Raw genomic sequence first — 18,418 nt, 5'->3', positions numbered from 1 at the left:
TCTCAGGATTTCCTGTGATACATTTTTGGCACTATGTCTGAACCAGACCTGCCTGATTTATGGCTTTGTAATAAAGCTAAGATATTCCTAGTCTTGTGTGAATCTGATGTGGAATTTAGTGGTTTTAACTGAGCTTGTTTCAGTTTAAGGGTTTAAGGCTTGTTACTTTGTGTGGACCTGAAAGTCAAACTTGACTTGCAAATAGTAAGGAAAAGTTTCCATATCTTTCAGTGAGTTAAAAACTTTTCCTTTCACAAAGTCTGAATCAAACACAATAGTTTTTCTATTTGATCAAAAGAGTGCAAATGCATTAAAAATAAAACTGAAAAATATAGGAAGATGTGGTCCAATATATCAGACCAAACAGTACCGTTGGCTAACATAGCCACCCTGTTAATACAAAGGATCTGATTCTACAAAAAACTAACTTCCCTCAGCCTCCACTGTTTGCCAAATAAGAGATCTGTGAATTTAAGAATTTAGATCCAGATTCTTTCTCTAAAGAAAAATCCTAAAATACTTTGGTACGTATGCCACATAGGGTATCTTTCTTACCTAAGAGATAGAAGCCTTCCTTACACGAGTCACACATGCCCTTGTCACAGCTATCACATTCGCTAGGACATTCTCTACACTGCAGAGAACTTTCATCTCTGTAGGTATTTTCTGGGCAGTATTTATAGCAATGCTGCTTATACCTGTAAGATAAAGTAGAACATCATCAGTAAGTTTCTTTTGAGGTCACTGAGTCTCTTTTCTGTGTGTTTCTAGGTATGGTAATGGTAAAGCTCTGTTCTCATCCTAATTAACAGAAATTGTTCCTCTAATGAAGGGCTCAACCATAGTGTATTTGTGCTTATGTTGCTTATTCAACTGGCAAATGGAATCATAGAATGGTTTGGGTTGCAAGAGACAATAAAGATCATCCAGTTTCAACCCACCCTGCCATGGGCAGAGACACCTTCCACCAGACCAAGTTGCTCAAAGTCCCTTCCAGCTTGGCCTTGAACACTGCCAGGGATGGGGCAGCCATAGCTTCTCTGGGTATCTGTGCCAGTGCCTCACCACCCTCACAGCAAAGAATTGCTTCCTAATGTCTAATCTAAATCTACCCTCTTTCAGTTTAAAGCCATTGCCCCTTGTCCTATCACTACTTGCTCTTATAAAAAGTCCCTCTCCAAATTTCTTGTAGGCCCTGTTTAGGTAGTGGAAGGCTGCTTTAAGGTCTCCCTGGAGACTTCTCTTCTCCAGGCTGAAAAAGCCTAGCTGTCTCTCATCCTGTCTGCATAAGAGAGGTGCTCCAGCCCTCAGAACATCTTTGTGCCCCTCCTTGGGACTTGCTCCTGTAAGTCCACATCCCCCTTGTGTTGTTGCTCCCGGAGCTGGATGCAGTATTGCAGGGGGGGTATCATGAGAGCAGAGTAGAGGGGGAGAATCACACCCCTCAGCCTGCTGGTCATGCTCCTTTTGATGCAGCCCAGCACATGGTTGGTTTCTGGACTGCGAGCTCATGCTGCTAGGTTATATTGAGCTTATCAACCAATACCATGAATTCCTTCTCCTCAGGGCTGCTGTCAATCCATTCTCGGCTCAGCCTGTAGCTGTGCCTGGGATTGCCCCGACCCAGGTCTAGGTCCTTGTGTTTGGCCTTGCTGAAAACTGGCCCACATCTCAAGTGTGTCAAGGTCCCTCTGGATGGCATCCCTTCCCTGCAGCATATCAACTGTACTACACAGCAAATGTGCTGAGAGCTCATTCAATCCCACTGCCCATGTCACCAGCAAAGATGTTTTCTAATATGAGTTCTTGAGTGTAACTATTTTGATTTTCTTTTTTAAATGTAGGTACAAAAATAAATGCATGCTGAATTATGAAGTACTCTATTGCATTTGTAAAGAGTTGATATGTAAAAATACATAATCCAATGCCATTGTTTACAGCTAGATTGAATAGCCTCTTTATGTTTTCTTTTGTCATGATAATTTTACATCTCTAGATGTCCCTTTGAAAAGCAGTAAAGTTCTAAATTTCCCTCTATTTAAGTTAATCTTTGAATTAATGTTTTTCCTTTGCTCAACATTTTTAAATGGTCTTACTGAGCTGCTAATACCAGAACTGGACACAATATATTAAAAGCATGCTAATTCCAAATCCAGAAGCACTGTTTTAGACATTGCTCTCTTCACACATGCAAAGTTCACATCAGTCCACGCATTTTAAAAAGCCTTGATGGTGAGAGAGAGGCTAGTTTTTCAGCATTTTACAAACCTTTTTCCAAAATGACTATTCTCAGATTGGCAGCGCTTATAAGGAATGAGGTAACACATGCAGAGCAGATCTATGTAGTGAAGCACAGATATTTTCTTTAGAAAAGTGTATGAGCATGAAAAGCTATAGAGCTATACTTACATATAATAGTTCTGAATGCATGTTATACAGATTCTTGGGTCATCTGAAATTAAAAACGTGAAATTATGTAAATAATATTCAGAGTTAAAACCAGAATGCTAAAAAGAATTGTTGCTACACAATTTTTATGTATTTCTTACATTAAAATCACTATAGCCATAACTAGATTATTATCTCTGAATCTCTGATTACATTTTTTTTGAGATAAACTCTTCCATAATCAGGTCTTGACCTGTATTTGCACAGTGACCTGTGACTTTTGAATCCTCAGTGTAAGGTACCCAGAAGTTGCTGAGTGTTTAAGAAGTGCTGTTCTTATAAACAGAACCTTCCTAGGAGCTCAGGCTGGGCACAATGAATTCTTAAAAGGACACTCTATGTTATCCTTATCTGTAGTTTCATCCTATTTCTTCATTTGTTGCAGAGCTAAGTTAGAAGCATATGGCACATCTAAAAGGAAACTTTTGGAAAACATATATGCAATTACTTAAATTTTAAAACTCCCAAGCTACACAAACACCTTTCTATATTATGGGCAGGGAGAGGAGGGGGGAGATGGCATTTGGGTAAACTTCCTTGTCAACAAATAAATTTTGGCATTCAAAAATTTTATTAAATGAACAGAAAAAGTGCTATACAAATTCTTAGAACTGTTACAGTGATGGATATATGGCTTTATGCTCACACAAAGTGAAGAATATTTTCTATAACCTTCCATTATCTTCTTTTAGCTTTCCATTGTCTTTACCTTACTCAAATATCCCAAAGGGAGCAGAACGGAAGGAAACAGAATAACATGGGTGAATGTATTTATAAACTGTTCTACTATGAATTGGCTATAAATTATTTTTGATATTAATAGTACTCATAAGGCAAAATTTTTGCTGAGCCTGTTTGAACTGCATTTACAATAAATCACACTTTGCACATGCGAACTTACTAGGCAACATGCACTTGGTTTTGCAAGTAGTTCTAGCGATTTATTTATGAGGTGTAAAGTTTTACCCAGAAATGCTGCAGATCTCTGCAAATACTCTCTTTACTGTTTACAGCAAGAACAGAAAAGCAATCACCTTATCTTAACGTTTGTTGCATTATGTTTTACGTTAAGATGGGAAACGCTCTTAAAATATGAAAATATTTTCTACAAAGTCTTCTTTTAATTCTAGCTGAAAGACATTTAGTTTGTCCAAGGCTTCTTTCTGAATGATTTTTTGAACACTATTATTGTTTCTGAGTAAGGACACTTCCTAAGATTTTTTTCCCCCGATTAATCTGTGTGTATTTTTTCCCTTACAATATTTATAGAATATTGTTGGAGCCAGGTTGGTATGATGATAAATAAGTGTATTTATAACTTTTCAAAATTGGCACAAACACTCCTTTTGTTGTTGGAAAGAATAGGGAACGCATCAAAGAGACATTGTTAAAATTTCTGGGACTGCTTGCTGGTTTAGTAACTACCTCTCCATGTACTTTCTGGCTTTTACGAAAAAAGGATTCTTTCCCCTCTTGCCCGTGGGAGGTTCAGATGACAATTTTCTTTCCTAACTGCCCTCTCAGTTTTGCCTGTGTGGATGAATATCTACATAGCTCAGTTTGAGACAGATCTCAGCAGTAATTTGAAACAAAGTCTCAATGTCTGGTTGTCCTGTGGAAAGAGTTTGGAAAATTAAGTAAGTGACCATTAAGTAGAGAATATGCATTTTGAGTTGTTTTAGGATCTAAGAGAAGGTAGTTAGGGGAAAAAAAAAAAAGTAAAAATAATTTGTTTACAGTGTGAATAGGAATACATATTGTGGAGAGGAAAAAAAATGTATCACAAATGGCACTTGAATTCTGCTGCTTACACAAAATTTAGACAGAAGTGGTAATAGTAAATACTTTATTACTAGGCCACAAAATTCATAGGGATAGCTGGTTTGCTGTATTTCACTTGGGAATGTGCTGAGTCTTTCTTCAAACCTAAGATTTTGAAGGCAGTGGGAGAATTCTTGACAATTTTGTGAAATGAAAATATGCAGATATTGGGCTAGTGTGATCTGATGTGCTAATTTGTGTACTATTGTTATGTTTTTAGGGGGCCTATAAGGATGCTGGGGAAGGGACTCTTCATTAGGGACTGTAGTGATAGGACAAGGGGTAACAGGTTCAAACTTAAACAGAGGAAGTTTAGATTGGATATAAGGAAGAAGTTCTTTACTGTAAGGGTGGTGAGGCACTGGAATGGGTTGCCCAGGGAAGCTGTGAATGCTCCATCCCTGGCGGTGTTCAAGGCCAGGTTGGACAGAGCCTTGGGTGATATGGTTTAGTGTGAAGTGTCCCTGCACATGGCAGGGGGGTTGGAACTTGATGATCTTAAGGTCCTTTCCAACCCTAACTATTCTATGATTCTATGATTCTATTTATCAGCCCTTAGCAGACGACTGTTCCTTCTCTTAAAGACATGCCGATGAAATAGGTGATCTACCACATTCTATATTTAGCTTCTGAATTTAAACTGTTAAGGAATAATGAACATACTTTAGAAAAGAATGCAAAGAGGACAACCATCTAATAGTAGGCAAAGAGAAAACTAAATATGGAACTATTCCTGCCATAGCAAATTTGATATTTAGCAAAGAACTAAGTCTAGGGAATTTTTTGGATATATGTATGCAGCTCTTCTACAGTGGGTCCTTTCAATCTACTACAATAAATTCTTGGACTAGCATTAACAAACATGCTACATTCACTGAGACCTTCACTTGCGCATAAAATAATGCAAAGTGTGGTGCAAAGTGGGTTTGTTGATATGTCATGCTCCAAAAGACTTCTTGTAATGAGAACTGCTAATATTTTACCTATATTTTACAATTTCCATTTGCATTTTCTACTGTGTTGAGCCTATGCCACTCCTTTGAAGACAGAAACAAACGTGAACTTGATAGCACTGGAAATGGGATTCAACTGATTCTCAGACCTCACACAAAAACAAATCCTCTTTAAATTTCTGGTTTTATTGCAGTTTTCTTAGAGAAGTAAAGATCATTTAGAGTTCATAGAAAAAGTAATTTGGTTTCCTTCCTTGTCTGTAATAAACTGATACTCCTGTTCCCTCCCTCATGCCCTCCCTCACCTTCTCAAGTACAATACACTTGGAGTGCAGCTATGTTATAATACAGAAAAGGTATGTGCAAGGATTAAATATTGGTCAAAGGCCAAACATTCATGCATTCTGTTGGAACTCTCTGATTTGAAATGAATTAGTGTTTTTTCTGCTCTGGGAGGGAAGTATGGGCATTAGCATTACAAGCATAGCATTGTTGTGCTGGAGGGGTATTTTTGTTCAAATATGTAAAGGAACACTGTAAGTGATGTATTTTTTTTTTGTTTGTTTGTTTTTACTGTAGAGGCTTATTGAAATATTTAGTACATAAGTTCATCCCTATTAAAAATGAGCTCCAGAGCGTTTTGGAAATGCTTGTCACTGTTTCACTGTCTTTGAGTGTTCATGGTATTTAGACAGATCCTAATTCTGGAAACTTTACATGGCTAGCCCACTGTACTTTTGAGTAGCACTTACTCAAAGTATCCTGTCTAATTAGACCCAGATCTTGCAATGACTTGTGTGCATGCCTAACTTTATCTACTGTATACTATAAAGCTGGGAGTTGAAGGTAAGTGCAAGGGTACATTTTGCAGGATCTGTATTTAGACTGCAATTTTTATTTTAACTTCCTGTTTTGTGCATGATTTTTTTTAAATTAAATTTCTTGAACTATTCAGTGGCTCAGCTGTGAACCTAGAAAGTGCTGTATCCCCTCAACAGTTTTTTGCATTCCGAAGTTCAAGATATTCGCTGCGTGGTTTACCTTTCTGTTCCAGGTTAATTAAATGTAATGACTGAATATGATTTTATATTCCGTTGAAGTTTTCCCTTAAGGGCCAGCCTGCAGTAATTGTTTAATTTCAATAGTTATAGCTAGATTTTATTTGCCTTTTACATTCCCCTAAACAATAATTTACAATAATCTAAAAAAAAGTACTATAAATTGTAATGTATTACCAACTAGAGTAAGTATATATTTTAACTACTGTAGACCATTTTTTCTTTAGTTTTTATGGCATCTCAATTACAAATAACTGAAATGTACAATCCAAACATAATAAGATTTTTGACTAGTCATGGGCCCAAATGAAATCTTAGCTTTCAGTAAGCCTTAAAAATGAAGATTTCTGTTGTGGAACCAAGAACTCTGTTTTGGATCTTCCAGTTTGTATGAGAAGTTATTTGTTTGTGTGTGGTTTTTTTGTTTGTTTTTCTTTTTTTTTTTTTTCTCCTCTGTGTGTGTGTTTGCCGGTAAATCAGTTTTGTCTTTGTTCTTCTTATTTCTGACATAATAATTTATTTTGACAAGTCATACTACCAAAGTGGGAGAAAGAAGAGACTGTGATTTTAACCAAGGAAAAAGCTGGATTCTGTTGTCAGTAAGATTTATACAGGGAAAAAAAACACCATCAGTATTTCCTTTGGAGAAACCCCATAACTTTGGTTCAGCCAAGATATTTAATAAAGTAAAAATATATGCATTTTAAAGCATGAAAACTCAAAAATACTTTGAATAGACTAAATAAATTGAAAAAAACCTCTATGTAGTTTTTTATATTCTTTTCCTTTAATTGAAAGCTACCTTTAATTAGGATGAAAATGAGACTAATACAGCCAAAACATATTCTGAGTGCTATTCTTGCTGTAAAGCTGGTTAACTGAAAAAAGTCGCACAGCTCTAATCTTAATTACCTTAGCCTAAAAGAGGAATAATTTCACTTGCTGTTATTGAATTTCCTTGACAAAGTAAAGGGAATGAGGTATATTTTCCTGTTCAAATAAGGATTTTAATGTAGTGAATTTAGAAGTAGAAATGAAAGGCAGATAAGATTAAATGCAACCAAAAATTAGCATTATAATATGCATTATTTGAAATAGGTCCATGGTTTGCACAACTGAGGTGAAATGTTGAAAAATACATAAGTACTTATATATATGTTGGCAAATGCATCAGATTTGGGAGATTTCACTGAAAGAAAGTGAAGAAATCAAGAAACTTTAAGGAATAGAAGATTTTAAACACTGACTTATAAATAATGGGTCAGAAAGCTCTGGTCTCTCACTAGACATAGTTGATCAGTGCTGTACTGAGTTTTACATTGCACATGAAGCTCCAAAAGGCAGTATCAGCTAGAGGAGGCATTGCTTACAGGACTGCAAAGAAGTAGTGGTTCATTCTTGCTTTTAATAAAATAAAAGGTAAGAGTACTTCAACAGAAATTAAGTCAGGACAATGGCAGTACAATTAAGAAATGGCATTCAGTTTATTTGTCTTAGATTTTATTTTATCATTTGGATGTTATGTAATCTTTTGTTACTCTACTGGCCGTTGTTTCCAGCTACCAGACTCTCAATGTGATGACTTCAAGAAGCATGAAAACTGCATATTACTAAACATGAACTTTCTGTGTCTTGAGATGTATTTTCTGAAGATAGTTATTATGGTGAGATGGACCCTTATGTTTGAATAGTTTCTTACTACACAGGTAGTTCCTCTGAATAGCACCATCCAAAGAGTGCTCTCCTACTAGCAATAATGCAGACTGTGGCCCAGAGGTCCTAAGTTTATACCACAGACTTCAATGCATGTTTTAACACTAATTTGAACAGCTGGATTCCATTGGTCCTCCATTAACAAAACATATTTATGCAGGCAGGACTCACATGGGAAACATCTTCTTTAAGATGGGGAGAATCCAAGATTTGAGCTGCCACAGTCAATAAGTGGTTCTGTAATAAAATTCGTTATTGAAAGATCAAGACTCTGAGCTTTAGGTTGGTATAAACCCAAAGAATTTAAACAAGTACATATTAAGGTAGAATTGCTTCAATGGAATGGAATGGAATGGAATGGAAGGGAACAGAATAGAACGGAACAGAACAGAACAGAGCAGAGCACAGCAGAGCAAAGCAGAGCAGAGCAGAGAGCAAAGTAGAGTAGAGCAGAGAAGAGCAGAAGAGTGCTTCCTAATGTCCAGCCTAAACTTCCCCCGTCGCTGCTGTGAACCATTCTCATGTGTCCTACCACTGGATCGCAGGGAGAAGAGATGAGCATCCTCCTCCCCACTTCCCCTCCTCAGGAAGCTGTGGGGAGCAATGAGCTCACCCCTCAGCCTCCTTTCCTCCAAACCAGACAAGGCCGGAGCCCTCGGCCACTCCTCACAGGACACGCCTTCCAGACCTTCCACCAGCTTTGTTGCCTTCCTCTGGGTGTATCCAAGGACCTTCACATCCTTCTTTAACTGTGGGCCCAGAGCTGCACACAGGGCTCAAGGTGAGGCCACACAACTCTGCATACAGCAGGGTAATCATCTCCTTTGACCGGCTCGTTCCGCTGTGTTTGATGCAGCTCAGGGTGCAGTTTGCTCTCTTGGCTGCCAGGACACACCACTGACTCACAGTTTGCTCAGTGTCAACCAGCACCCCCAGAGCCCTTTCTGCAGGCCTGCCCTCCAGCCTCTCCTCTGCCAGTTTATACTTGTGTCTGGTGTTATTTTGTCCTAGGTGCAAAATGCAGCATTTGTTGGTGATTATAAAAAAACAAGGTTCTGGTGGAGGCACGTCTTGGACCCAGGTTTTGGTGTCCTGGGCTCACCTGCTTCTTACAGTGCCTTTCTCCATTACTGGGAGGATTGAGGAAAACACTACCCATGCTCCTGAATCCTTTAGCATTTTTCCCAGGGTCTTGAAATATCTTTTGATTGACCTTGGTCTTTTTGAAACATCCCTGGTACACAAGTGAAAGAGCAGGAGTAAGTAGTAATTCGAAGGCTGTACAAACCTCATCAGTTTTCTGGTGACACCCCTGATCTGGGCCCCAGGCAGGCAGCTAACTTCCCTGAAAAGAGGGTCTGGTCTGCAGATGGTTTAGATTATATTTGTTTTAATATATTTGTTCTTCAGTAATTCCAGCAGAATGATTCAGCAGCTAGCATTGCTTTACTGTTTTGATTCATGAAGCTCCTGAACTGCAAATTGTTGGAGCAGCAATCCATGCTTTGTTTATCTTTGTAATTTCAGGAGTACATTCATTGTTTGGTCAGTGGCTACTGAGCGAGACCAGCTTTTGTTCTGATCCGGTATTTTTCTCTTGTGCTCTTATTTCTACAGAGAACTCTAAACTAAAATCTGGAGTATTTTGTGTTTGCAGAACTCATGGTTCGATCTTGTATCTTAGGCTTTTCCAGTGACTTGCCCAAAGACTGGATTTTGCACAGGAAATAATTTTCTTTCTCAGAGAAAGAAAAATATCAAAACCAGAATGTTTTATTTAATAGATACATTTTTTATCTTCAGCATGCAAGGAAATTTTCTTTTACCTATACTCTTAAGAAAAACAGCATCCTCTAATATAATGATCTACCTATACTGAAATACAAGTATTGAAAATCAGACACAAAAAGCTCCAGTTCTTGGTGGGCATTCTTTTCACACAGATTGCGTGTTCTTACTCCAGAAGCCTGTGAAAATGAGTCCTGTTATCTGCAAATCTAAACCCCATTCTGCAAAATGAACCTCTTGAGGAAGATTTACTTTAAGATAAAAAAGGATCCTTCTCATAGTTTTCCCTGGTATTTTGAAAGCCAAGGTGCATTCACCAGCTTTGAAGAAATGAAGTTTTCCTCTGTGTTTCTTAGGTTGCTATGGGAACCAGATCACTTTTCACTCATTAATCAGCAGCACAACTGCCAGAATCACAATCTGTACCTGTGAGCTTGAGCCTGTTCACAGTGCTGCCCTTTTAGCTATTTCATAGGTTCCTTAAATCTTCTCCAAGTAAATTTTCTCTCACTCCCATTGCCTTATAGATGATCTTTCCCCATCTTACTCTATGTAGTGGATCTTGTGGATTATTTGCCTATTATTTTAGTCTCACTTTCTGCCTTTCTAGATGTATGTTTGTACATAGACCTTGGAACCCAGACCAAACTAAATAGTTAAGCTCTGGATAACCTTCGCGAGTTGCTCAGGCTTTGACTTGCTAAAACAAAAAGCTACACTTGGACCTAAATACCTGTTTTGTAGGCAGGGACACAGCTTTTTGGGGTTTCTCAGTGTTTGTCTTTTTTGTAGAGTACATTTGAAAGAGAAAAGCATGATGGCTATTCTGAACGTTCTTCACTTTGCATCATCACTAAGAAGCACTCTATTCTCAGTGTTAACCTCTGAAAATAGTGCTGGTGCAAGTGTTGAAAAGCCATGAGCTATTCCCTGCAGAAACCTGGATGGGTCAAAATGTGATATACATGGTATTGTGCTACATGTTGATGAAGTAACCTCTGGGAAACCCTGAGGAGTGCTCATATCATAACATGTCACACTTTCTCAGGCTGGATAAGTGGAAGTGAATCTGCAAGTAGGTGAATAAGAATTGAATTGGGAGTATGTGGCTTCATGGGAGGACACTGGCAGGAAGGCAAATAAGTTGAGTGAATGCCTAGCTTTAACAATCCCTTCTGAGAGGAATATTTATCCTGTTGATTCCTATGGATTTACCAACGATCCTCAATGATCTCCTCAATGAACTAGGTGAACATACTTAGCGTTATTGGTCAATGGTGTGGTAGTTTCTGCTTGTGAAATGCACATATGCAAGTCAGTAGAGATTGCATATAGGAGAAGTTTGTCACTTATCACCCTCATGAATAATCATATTCTGTGTGTGTTCACTATGAAGGGGTAATGCAAATTGTATTATTAGAAAGAGATAGACAGCTGACGGTGTCTGAGAAAACACATTGGTCCATGTGTTGTGTTATAGACATATCAAATAACAGGATTGTTATGTTCTTCCATTGTATTGACACTGAAATTCTCTTCGAATAATTACCTTCAGTGACTCAAATTCTGCAGGTTTTTTTTTTGTGGGTTATTTTTTGTTTCTTTTAATCCTGAGCATTGGCTTATAGTCAATGGCTTTCTAAAGAGGTAAGTTCAACTCAGAAACTTATTACAGGTTTAAGAATCTGGAAAAAACAATATAGTGTTATTTTGAAGTGATCTAAATCTGTGAGTAAGTGAACTTACATTGAGAGGTGGAAGGTAGAAGCTACTACGGCACAAAGAAAATCCTTCTCCTAATGATGTTGTTTCAGCAGAACTTTCTCTTTCAAAAGCTGCCTTTGTTGAGGCTACTGGATTTAATTTTACGGACTTCATGGTGTTTTCTGGTGCCCACGCCCACCAGAAGGCAAGTCATTAAAACTTAATCATGGCCTGATACTCAGAGTGATGAAGACCTCCAGTTCCCATGGATTTATTTGCATCAAAGGGTGCAATAGGTCATTGCTATTCTAGAAAGTAGTCTCAGAGTGTCCAAAATTGGGTTATCGGTCCTGAGGTACCAAAGCCATAAAGATAACCTTGGAACTATGGACTTGGAATTTATTCAGCACACTTCCTTAGAGACTTTGTACAATTTTGTCTTTGCGTTTGCTTGCACAGCTGTAGGAATATATTTGAAGCTTGTAAGAATTAAGGATTAAACATGCATATTAAAGTCACCCTTAAGTCTTGACTTGCCTTGGCTCTCACTTCAGATTTCAATGTCAGGGCAAGAGTCTGCCTTTCAGATCTCATGGGATGCCACGAGCTTGAGCATGCCATTTGGGCTTGTATGGCAGCAGGCAGTCAGATGCATTCAAGAGCATGTAGGCAAAAGAAGGTAGGGATACGAACCCTCCTGTGCATAGTCATTGTTTTGACACTGTGTACACAAAGCCATAAATCCTTTAGGGATTAATGCTAAGGCCGCTTGTCTATTACATATCCCAGGATGTGAAAGTGTCTGCATGCAAAATGGTATCTGTGAGCATTAAAGGTTCTTTATTTCCCTAAAATATGGGCAGCCTTCAAATTAATGAAATGAATCAGAAAGAAAAGTATCACACGAATTTAAAAGAAAGCATCATCTGTATTTAAACTACAAAGACTAGTGTATCCTTGATTAAGTCTTTCTGACAGTTCCCATCTTTGCATTTAGACATTCAGTGTTGATACAGTAAAGACATGTTGCCACACTGAAGCCCTAAAACAAAACTGAGTCCCAACTGGGAGGAAAACAGATTTTACTTCATTCCCTGAGCATCCCAGAAAATATTATGAACACTGTCAATCTTCCACCTCAGTATCCTCATGCCTGGTGAACAATAACCTGCAGTATTACTTACTGGGTATGTTTTACTTTTTTGTGTAAAATGTCTGACATGGGATGTAAAGTATCAAACCAATATAGAAGTATGATACCCATGTCTCAATCTTTCTGTAGTGTCACTACTCATCAAGAAGAGATATTTCCTATACAGTCTGCCTCCACTACTTGCTCTATTCTGCTGGCATCTGGCATCATGCCAGAAGAGAGTAAATCTTACTCATTTTCTTGCCTGCAGAAAGCAGGACAACATTGCCCACGGCTGCAGGCAGTGGTTTAATCTATTCTTTGGTGCTCTGTGAAAAAAGTTTTTGGCCAAAAACTACCTGCCTTTCAGGCTAGTGGGAAAAAATGCAGATACATTCACAGACATATCTGTCTTTAAAATTAGATGTGTGTCTACAAAAAAGAAAAAAAATATCAATTAACCTCTGTAATTTCTAGATAGTAAGAGAACCACTTGCATTTTGCTGCTCCTAGTTTACAATGTAATGTCACTGTGGTCTAATATTCCTTTTTAAAATTCATATAGATTCTATAAGTGGGCATGCATTCAGTATAAACTGAAGTTAAATATTTTTACCTCTTACAGTTTATATCAAATGATCTCTAAGCACTTCAGAATGAGCAGGTGCCTGATGATTTTTTGTCTTAAGTAAGTCTTTTGCAGATATGCAAATATGCACAAAATATGTTTACATTTGTGTATGAAGAACTTTTGAATATGTGAACTATGTAATTTTGGTTCCAAATGCTGTGCTTACCACATTTTACTTTGTCTCCACCCCCATTTTTTAAATAGAGCATTCCCCAAAGCTTTCTACTGCACTTCTAGTAGAAGTGTTCATAGTGTTGGAATGCTTTTCCTCCTCCTGCTCTACAGTTCTTATCTAGATTAAATTCCTCAGTGACATTGGAAGGAAGATAAGACAGAGACTGCAAAATCATTTGCTTAATTTTAAAAAAAGTCTGTAGAAAAGCCATAAAGATGTGAAAATAAATGTGTCAGATTCCATATTTTATCACCTTGAAATTTTGCTCTTCGAAGTTACTTTTATTGCAATGCAGTTTACTTATAGCTTTCAAAATAATCCATTTCTTCTAAGAGACAGGCAGTTCAGCTGCTTTTTTAAAGAAGTCCTTAAATATATCAATTTTCTGATAAGACATGAGAAACCTATTACTCTGTTCATCTTATCTATGAATTAAGTTATTGATATGCCCAAAAACTCATAAAATATTAAGAGTATAAATACAAGCAAACAACATCTCTACCTGAATCATTCTAAGTTTGAAGTTTATAGGTCATGCTTTACTTCAAGAGCACATAGTAATTTGCAAAAGCTGCTTGGGATCTTTCTTTTGGCCCACTGCTGTGCTTCTGTTCCAAACAGAACTAGCATTAAACTAATCTCTTTGACTCTTAATAATATATGTATCGTAACCACAAAAGAGTTTCCTTTATATTATGCCCCTTACCAAGCTCTGGCATCTAAATACTTCTGACTTCACTCAGCAGCGAAAGTTAATTCAGTTTTTGTTTTAACTGCATCCATTCTGTTGATCTTTGAAGCTTTTGAAAAACCTATTTTAAATCAGAAATTTGATTGAAAGAGCCTGAGGGTAAATATGCAATGAATATTATGGATGATTAATATTTAGGAGATGAGTCATCTTCTGAGAACAAAGGTAAATGAGTACAAGCCCCGTTTTCCGTATGCCAGCTGCCGCCGAGCACTCTTGCAGTCTCCTTATGTAGGAGCTCCTTATTAAGCACATTTACAAAGAAAATGAGCCTTTGAGTTGCTTGCAATGACTGTTTTTAAGATAATTTCCTATTTGTAGTGCATTTCACCCTAATTCAAAGCAATAATTGGCACTTAACAGTTGCCGAAGAGATGTAAAAAATTTTTCATGTTGTGTAAGGAACCGAAAATATTACTACAGAAAAGTAATATCCAGTAGCAGCAATAAAAATTGGCACTGAAATAGATTCTCTCCCTTAGCTTTCCTTCTTTTCACTCCCTACAAGCAAGCACATAGCTGGCATGACTCTAGATACCATGCCATACAAAAAAAGACCACGGTATAGTTGCAATCATGTTAAAAATTGGTACTTCTAGCTCTTCATTCAGCAATATTGAAAGCTCCAGGTATAGTCATAGAGAAAAGCATTAGGCTTAACTGCATTCATTCAGAATGGCTGGTCACCAGAGTCATAGGGCGTTTTATGATACAGCATATTAGATAGGATGACTGGTCAAAAGTAGTATAGGATGAATTCCTTTTAAAAGTTTGGTATGCATGAACATTTATGTCTTTTTTCCGAGGGAAAAATGTTGTTGACACAAAAACAGAAAGTACATCAAAATGATTGTAAAGAGATGGGAATAAATTTTTTGTCTGTTTATTGATTTTTTTCTCATGGGGTATTTTCATAGTTTACTTTGACTTGAGTTCCTGCTATACACTCTCCTCTGAATGCATAGCAACATCCAGTCTCTGTGTACTGGTGTTAGTGCCTGTTACACTAGGCCCCAGGTGGAGCAAGTAGGAGAATTCAGTATGAACTCCTCTGTCTGTGGAAATTCTGTCTGAATTCAGAGAGGGGGTGTATACTCCTGGTACTCTCTAAGTTTTGAACTTCAAAAAATGATTTTGGAAACATAACAAGCTAAATGTGTTCCTTTCTTTTAACAAGTGGTACTTCCAGATAACTAACTATAGATCAGTGACCTGCTCTAGATTTGCTGCAAAAAATGTAAAGCTTAGGTTTATTAGGTACTCTGTGCTTTCTTAAGATTAAATTTGTCTAAGGGGTCATAAGTGAAGACTGCCTTTCTGATGGGTCACCCTCAGAATGAGTACCTCTTAGTCTTGAGGTACTTGTACTTCTGTCCATATAGCCAGAGGAAATAAAATTTTCTTTATGTAAACACAATGCAAATGATGAACTGCAATGTCTTTTGAATAGTTTTAATCCTCTGTCAAGGTGGGCTGTTGTGATACAGAATCAATCAAGTTCTGCAAGTTAAATGGCATTTGTTTGAAGACAACAAACTTTCTGTCAACATCATTTTATGTTGAGAAGGAACATTTTTTTTTTCAATCCCATATGAAAAAATGACTTGATGTTTTAGTGTTTCTTATAGGGCGGTAGCATTGCTATTGTGATGAGTTGCTCATGAATGAAATTTAAGATCTGTCCGTATGTCTATTTCCTTAAAGAAAATGTTCTTTCTTTAAAAAAAAAAAAAAAAAGCATGGGCTAATGATCTATTACCAGGTCTGAAAAAAATGAACATCTGTGATAAAGCTCTGCATCTGATAATAGCTTCAGAAAGGCAGCAAATCTCTCAGCCTGACTGTGACATTCAAACAGGAAAAAAAAGTACAGCAAAGATTAATGGATAAATTCATACAAAAAAAGAATTTGTATTTATGCTGGAGGTAGAATTTAGAAATGGTATTAAAAAATTAATATGCTGTGAAAAAATGCAGTTTACTTAGTGAGAAAATGCAGCAATGACTAACGGCTCAGCAGCATACACATAGGTTCATGACCAGAGAGGAGGAGGAATAGTTTTTCCCTACCTTAGGTATAAGAATAAAGGCTCATAAAGGGAATATTTACCTAATTTGCATTTCTGGCATCCATCTGAACAAGGTATGCAATCTTCAGAGTCAGGATCTTCCACCTCACCTGTGTTTTACAAATCAACAGTTTGGGTTAATTCTAGGTAATAGAAGCCCAATACTTGGAAGCACTTAGCAAGGTTCGTGGAAATAAGCTTTATCCAAATCCAAAAAGGAGAAAGATTCACAGCAATTTCTTTTCTCATTTGTTCTGATGTAACCCCACTCAATTTGCAGAAAATATTCCTATTTTATATTAACATGGTATTAGAAGAGTATCGGAGCTGGAATTTAAGGACCTCAGGATCAGGTGTGATTGTATATTACAAAACAGGAACCAAGATGCTTAACCAGATTTCTGAAACAAATTAGAATAGTTGTAAACTCCTACTGAAGGATGCTTACCTTCTCTACACCTATGCTTCTGACATATATTTTGAGTAAGGTAGTAGCCTCTGAAACATCTTTTGCAGTGGCTGGAGTTCAGGCATACCTCACAGTGGCTAAAGCAAGCCATGCAGATATGCTCTGAATGGTAGTGACCTGGAGGACAGCTCTCTCTGCACTCCCAGTGGTACAGAAAACGTTCGATCCCTCTTCTATCTGCGTGGCAAACAAATAGGAAAATGGTGTCAGCAACAGAGGAAAATTGGGCATAACAATCTTCTTAATGAAACGCCAGTGATGCAGCTGGTGAGAACTGATATTGGTCACTGCTAGATTTGCACAGGTTTAACACAGATGAACTAAAATATATAAAAGATTCAAGACTTCAAACCTTCCTCATTACTGGAGATATATGACATATAAAGATGTCATGCTAGTGGTTAATTACTGTTTATAGCCATCAATCTAAAAAGAACAAGAGTTTTCCATTACCGAGTTCCCTTGCAGTGGACGTATTTTATTGCATATGCCTATGTAGAATTTCCATTAAGAAAGCAAAGCTGTCCACTTCACCTGTGGAAAGGATCAGTCTTTTTCCACAGTAGATTAATCTCTAACATTCATCCTAGTCACAGCTAGACTCTGGAATCATTTAGATTTGAATATGAATAGCAAATGGGCATCATGTGCAAATGCTATCGGGAATTAGCATTCTCTAGTGCATGGAAAACTGAGAGTTCTCTTCCTCAAATCCTTCTGAATGAAACCGGTGAAAACACCTATGACTCCACACACCATGTGCTGCAACATGGGAAGTTTTCTAACAGGTTACCCCATAGTATAAATGACATACATTACTGTGCTAAGTATGTTTGATTGCTTTACCTAAAAAGCAAGGATTTGCTTATGATAATTTGTTTTTGAAACAGCTGTAACAGAGAAGCAGCTATAATAGGGAATAATTGCTGCATCATAGCAGAAGTAGTCAGACTTGTTTCAATTTTCATGTGAAAATCCTTACGATGATCTTTTCTAGCTTCCTCAGGGTGTGACTCTTGTCAGTGTCTTCATTTCCTGATATGCAGAAATACAGAAATTTATATTGCTGTCCAGTATACGGAGAGACTTGGGGAACAATTACACCAACTTTTGCCACATGTGGGACTTGAAGAATCATTTGAAACTCTCATCTACTGAGTCACGTTTCCAAAAATATAATCAAATTAATGCCACCTGTATTAGTGTTTTCTTGTAATCTAGACACTTATTACAAAATAAACCCTGGGTCATTAATGACTAGGACTGAAATGGAGGTAGCAGCTGAAAGGAAAAAGGCTGTGGACTCACTGTGATTTCTCAGAAAAAGCTTACCAAAAATTCCTTTTTATTAAGTGAATTTAAAGTTAAACCTTAACTACTCATTTCCAGTGGCAATTCAGGCTAGCTACACATACTTGTATATAATATCTTCAAGTTCTTCATTTGTCAGATGTTACAGAGGCCGGAGGAAATAATTTTTAAAATGGAGGTTCGAGAGGAGAAGAGTTACTTTTCTGAACAACCAGAAATATAACTGTATTACCCTCTTAACCTAGGCTCTGTAAAAATGTGTCAAAAAGTATGAGTTTTTATGTGTGTTAGTGGTAAGCTTCTCTTTGCATGCCCCATTTTCCCAGCTGAAAGGACACAGCAGTCTGTGGTGGCTTGTTTCCTTGCCTTCTCCAGACATTTTGGAAAGCACCCTG

The 18,418-nt window shown here is 37.4% G+C and overlaps 1 protein-coding gene across 1 annotated transcript in view; it reads right to left on the bottom strand.

Moving 5' to 3' along the window:
• Window positions 1–18,418, bottom strand: part of PCSK5 (proprotein convertase subtilisin/kexin type 5) — a 259,399-nt gene that overhangs the window by 29,002 nt on the left and 211,979 nt on the right. The window contains exons 23-26 of the mRNA XM_061470825.1: window positions 16,692–16,889; window positions 16,285–16,353; window positions 2,410–2,452; window positions 556–698 (exon numbers count right to left, since the gene is read on the bottom strand). Coding sequence (XP_061326809.1) covers window positions 556–698; window positions 2,410–2,452; window positions 16,285–16,353; window positions 16,692–16,889 — 453 coding nt within the window. The remainder of the gene's footprint in view (window positions 1–555; window positions 699–2,409; window positions 2,453–16,284; window positions 16,354–16,691; window positions 16,890–18,418) is intronic.

This window comes from Pezoporus flaviventris, unplaced genomic scaffold (genome assembly GCF_033815535.1).
Source record: "Pezoporus flaviventris isolate CSIRO_AGI_PZ_B2104156 unplaced genomic scaffold, CSIRO_AGI_Pfla_v1 ptg000064l, whole genome shotgun sequence".
In the NCBI taxonomy this organism is placed as follows: Eukaryota; Metazoa; Chordata; class Aves; order Psittaciformes; family Psittacidae; genus Pezoporus; species Pezoporus flaviventris.
The sequence above is the reverse complement of the archived record's forward strand: the minus strand, read 5'-3'. Positions and strand labels throughout refer to the sequence as shown.